The following is a 4398-nucleotide window of genomic DNA, read 5'->3' as shown; positions in this document are numbered from 1 at the left end:
GTTCAGAATGATCGATCGTGATACGAGAAATCATTGAGTGCCCATTAAAAACTTGACATCAATGTGTAAAAAGAGCACATTGATAAAATAATAAGAAAATAGATTGAGCGAAGAAATATGTATGGGGCATCATTTTTTAACCGATTCAAATTTAGCTTGAAAGTCTATATATTTACTCCGGTCCAATAATCTTTTAGTAAAGTGTTGACTCTAACCGTGATCTTCCACCTTAGCAACCTTAAATATCAACAAAGAAAATATATGTATTCTCGATAGATACAGCACATAAAAAGAACAAGATGACATTCATCCCGCATAAAGAATGAAGCTTTAGTTTCTCTATGCTCAACTCCATCTCCAACCCAATAGAAACAAAGGAAGAAAAAAACTTGTATATAGTTTGTGATTTTGTATCTTAGGGTCCATTTGTGGTTTTACGGAAAATGTTTTCTGCATTTTCTTGTGTTTGTTTCACAGAAAACAGCTTGGTCAACGAAAAGTGACTTATAGGTCAATGGAAAATAAGTCTTTTACCTTGTAAAATGACTTACCCTTTTCAAAAGGGTAAGTCATTTTCCGGAAAAGAGCTCATCAATAGATAATTTTACTTTTATATAAAAATTAACTTAAATCAAGTTTAATATTATTATATTGATAATAAATTTTATTTTTATTTTTAAAAATATTTAAAATATTAATATAAAATATTATATATTTTTAATATTATTAAACATACGTATTTAATTATTTATATTTAGTCATATAATAAATTATTAATATAATTAATATAATTTATTATTTTTAATAAATTATTTAATATTTAAATTTTATTTCAATAGTAAATTTTAAAAATAATAATTTTAAATAATATTATTCACATATATTGAAAATATCATATTAATATTTAATACTAAATATTTATTTCAATTATAAATATATTAATAATAAATGTTTTGTAGTATAAATGTTAAAATATGTCATAAGTCTACTCTTCACAAATTTACAATTTAGTTTCTATACTTTTATTTTCAAGAATTTAGTCCCTTTACTTTTCAGATTTGAAAATCAAGTCCAACTGCTGACATTATTAATTTTTTTTGTCAATTTTGTTAAAGTCACTTTTTTAAATAAAAAAAATACTCAGTTGGCAGTCATGTAACTAAAAAAATAATCGTTGCAATGAACCTAAATTTAACAAAATATTATTAATATATGTAAAAACAATGTAAAATATAAAATTATAGATATAAAATAAACTCAATTAAATAATGAAAAAATTAAAAAAAATCTCAAATGTATATTTGTTTAATTGAAAGCGACTTTTATGAAATATTTTTAAAGAACCTGCCAAATAAAAGAAAATATTTTACACAGATTCATCTAAATATAAAAAAATATTAACTTTTTTTAAAAAAGTAAGTCATTTTCTAAGAATCATTTTCCGAAAGTCATTTTCAGTGAAACAATTTACAATTTACAATTTAGTTTCTATAATTTTATTTTCAAAGATTCATCTAAATATAAAAAAATATTAACTTTTTTAAAAAAATAAATTAATTTTTAGGAATCATTTTTCGAAAGTCATTTTTAGTGAAACAAACGGAATCTTATAAAGATGAACTCTTTTTGGTCTTGTAGCGGTAAAGAAGTCTCTTCTTCTTGCTGGAAGTGTTGTCAATAGTGAGAATTAGCTTTCCAGATTCATTATTGATGAAGGTGTTGCGGATGGGACCTGCTTCTAGAGACTGTGACACCATCTTCTTGCTCTTCTGGACTATAATGGTGTATGACCCCTGGTCAAATGGTACAAATTCCGCCTTGTAGTTTACTTCCCAATTCAAAACCATCAGTTCCCAGATCGATGTGCTTCCAACCTGTCAGTCACACTCAATCATTTAGGCATACAATACAAAAGAATTGATTTGATTGTAACGTTAGTGAAGTACCTCTTCGGCAGGTATCTCAATGGTCACGGTTGATCCTGCCTTGATACTAATTTCTGAAACAGCAGCATCTTGGTCACTGAACTCAAAATCATTTTCTCTCTTGAAGCCACCGTACTGCACTGGGACTTCTTCAGCAGGAATGTACCTTCAAGAATCAAATTGCCATCAGTCTTCCACAACTCAGCACCAGCTGAGAAATAACCAAGGATTAAAGATATGGAATGCTTACTTGAGAAGGGTGTCAGTGACCTTTGCTGGGCGAGCCACCACGAACTTGCTCTTAGATCTTTGCGTTAGGAAAGGAGATAATAGTGCATTGAGGGCATAGAACCAGAATGGAACGTTTATGAAGATCTATAACAAGAGTTCCCAGATATCAAGCACAGTTTAAACTCTCAAATCAGATATGTATATTGAATGAGAAACTTACATTTCTTGCTACATATTCAGGATAATTGTCTTGTAAGGCTCCCACAGCTTGTTTCATGGCAATCCTTAGTTCTTTCCTTGAGGGTCCAGGAGAGTTCTTTAGATCATTGATTTGAAGCAAAGAAGTGACACCACCGGGCCTCAAGTCAAGCTTTTGAATACCCTTTTCCATCAACTGAAATCTCCATCTTAAAAAGTGCCTGCCATTCTCGTCCGTCCCGAATGTCTTCTTATAAAGCTCTTCATCCTCAAACACTCCATAGATGTTGTAACAGACGGGATGGCCCTCCTTATCAATTCCATTCATGTAAGCGGCGGACCCTAGCTCAGCCCCAAACTCCTCCTCCAACACTGAATCAATGTTGCCATCCTTCCTCCACTGCAAAGTATTCTTAAGCATCTCAAACGCATCGTTGACCTTGAACTCCCTAGCTCTCAAGAACTTCAACAAGATTACATCAGTAGCCTCTCTACCTTTGCTAGGCAAAAGAGGGACTCCCCAAAGGCAAAGGATATTATTTATTTCTTCAAATTTCTTCTCTTCGCATTGTTGGGTTGCTTTCTCCTCACCCGCATCTTCTGGTTGATCTTCCTCATCACCTTTTTCAGCTTTCATCACATTCCCATCATTCTTTTCGGGTTGATCTTCTTTCTTTAACAAGCAGTTTCCAAGAATGGCTTCTTCGAGCTGGGTTTTGAGTTCAAACAGAGCCTTCTTCTCAAAGTCTTGGAGATCAGATAGAAAATCGCTTTCTTCCCTGTATGAAGAGCTCTTCTCAACAGCCGTTGGCTCGCTGAGAAAAACTTTCCCATTCTCTTGAGCAACCTTGCTGGGCTGTTCTTGAGCGATAGAATCCTCAACCGCCATGGATGGTGTAAACTGGGAGCTGAAACAAAACCCGAAGAAGAAAATGAAAAAAGAAATAGAATGTGAAGAAAAAGAGACAGCAAAACCAAACTTTTAAGTAGTTTTGAAACGTTAGAAAAAGGGAGCAACGGTTATATTATAGAGAATTTGTAGCGTTGAAAGTTTAAAAAGGGAAGGGACCACCAACGGTAACATATCTGGAACCACCACAGAGAAGAGGAGCCGTTGGGAATCTTTCCCCAGGGTTTTGCTAGCTTGTAAGGAGCATGAAGTTGGACAACTTAACTTGTCATTACATTACAATATTCATGTTTTTCTTTCCATCCAAATTAAATCCCTACTCAACTAATTCACTCTTATATTTACCTTTAATATTCCTTTTTTTTTCTTTCAAATCGCGTTAAGTTTTCTATAATAATATTATTTTTTATGTGGTCGAATAAATATCTACCACTGCGTGATGATATTTTTAAAAAATTATTTTATTTTTATATAAAATTTATATTTTCAACTCTTTTTCAAAAATATAAATTTTGAAAACAAAATAAATCATATTTTCTTTTATAAAAAATTTATTTTGTAAAGATAATATTTATACTTACAAAAATATATAATATTATTTAAAAACTCTCTAGTCAATTCTGTTTACAGATTTTAAAAAGTATGAAAAATATATTTCGACCATTTTACTAAGAAAGGCTCATTTCCTACTTTATTTATGAAAATGAGTCACTTTATTTATTATTTATCGAAATGGACCGAAAACACTAAAACGCGTCAACGTAATAGCGCTTTTGCCATGTCAGCAAAAAACGTGTTGACGTGGACGAGTTTTGCTGACATGGCAAAAGCGTTCCCTTAGGAACGCATTTTCACCCGTGTTTTTGACTCCCAACAGTCATTTAAAATTTTGACCGTTAGGGTGTCCAATGGTAAAAAAAATATAAACCCCCCTCCTATTTTTTTCACACAAATATTTCTTCCAAAATTCTTAAAAAAGCTGTAACACCCCGAACCCGTATCCATCGCCAGAATAGGGCTATAAAGCATTACCGGAGTTTATAAATTAATTTACAGACATTTAATTTCATCAAGCATTCATATTGTCGAAAACATTTTTTTGAAAAACAAAAATTTTAGGTTGTCGACTTTAAA

At 31.5% G+C, this 4398-nt stretch overlaps 1 protein-coding gene across 1 annotated transcript; it reads right to left on the bottom strand.

The window, feature by feature from the left end:
• Positions 1-243: 243 nt before the first annotated feature.
• Positions 244-3570, bottom strand: LOC107943697 (patellin-4). The gene is made up of 4 exons (XM_016877479.2): positions 2377-3570; positions 2176-2300; positions 1947-2091; positions 244-1874 (listed from the first exon to the last, which is right to left on the bottom strand). The coding sequence occupies exons 1-4, from the start codon at positions 3241-3243 to the stop codon at positions 1608-1610; spliced, it is 1404 nt and encodes a 467-aa protein (XP_016732968.2). The 5' UTR covers positions 3244-3570; the 3' UTR covers positions 244-1607.
• Between the last annotated feature and the right edge of the window lie 828 nt (positions 3571-4398).

Source organism: Gossypium hirsutum, chromosome D02 (assembly GCF_007990345.1).
Source record: "Gossypium hirsutum isolate 1008001.06 chromosome D02, Gossypium_hirsutum_v2.1, whole genome shotgun sequence".
Taxonomy (NCBI): domain Eukaryota; kingdom Viridiplantae; phylum Streptophyta; class Magnoliopsida; order Malvales; family Malvaceae; genus Gossypium; species Gossypium hirsutum.
Note: the sequence above shows the minus strand (reverse complement) of the source record. Positions and strands in the feature narration are given on the sequence as shown.

Bases quoted from the DNA above. Each gene is read 5' to 3' on its own strand.
- LOC107943697 (XM_016877479.2), bottom strand. From the start codon at position 3,243: ATGGCGGTTGAGGATTCTATCGCTCAAGAACAGCCCAGCAAGGTTGCT. The intron at 2,092-2,175 runs GTAAGCATTCCA...TGATTCTTGAAG, and splicing joins GTCACTGACACCCTTCTCAA to GTACATTCCTGCTGAAGAAG. The intron at 1,875-1,946 runs GTACTTCACTAA...TGTGACTGACAG, and splicing joins TTGAGATACCTGCCGAAGAG to GTTGGAAGCACATCGATCTG.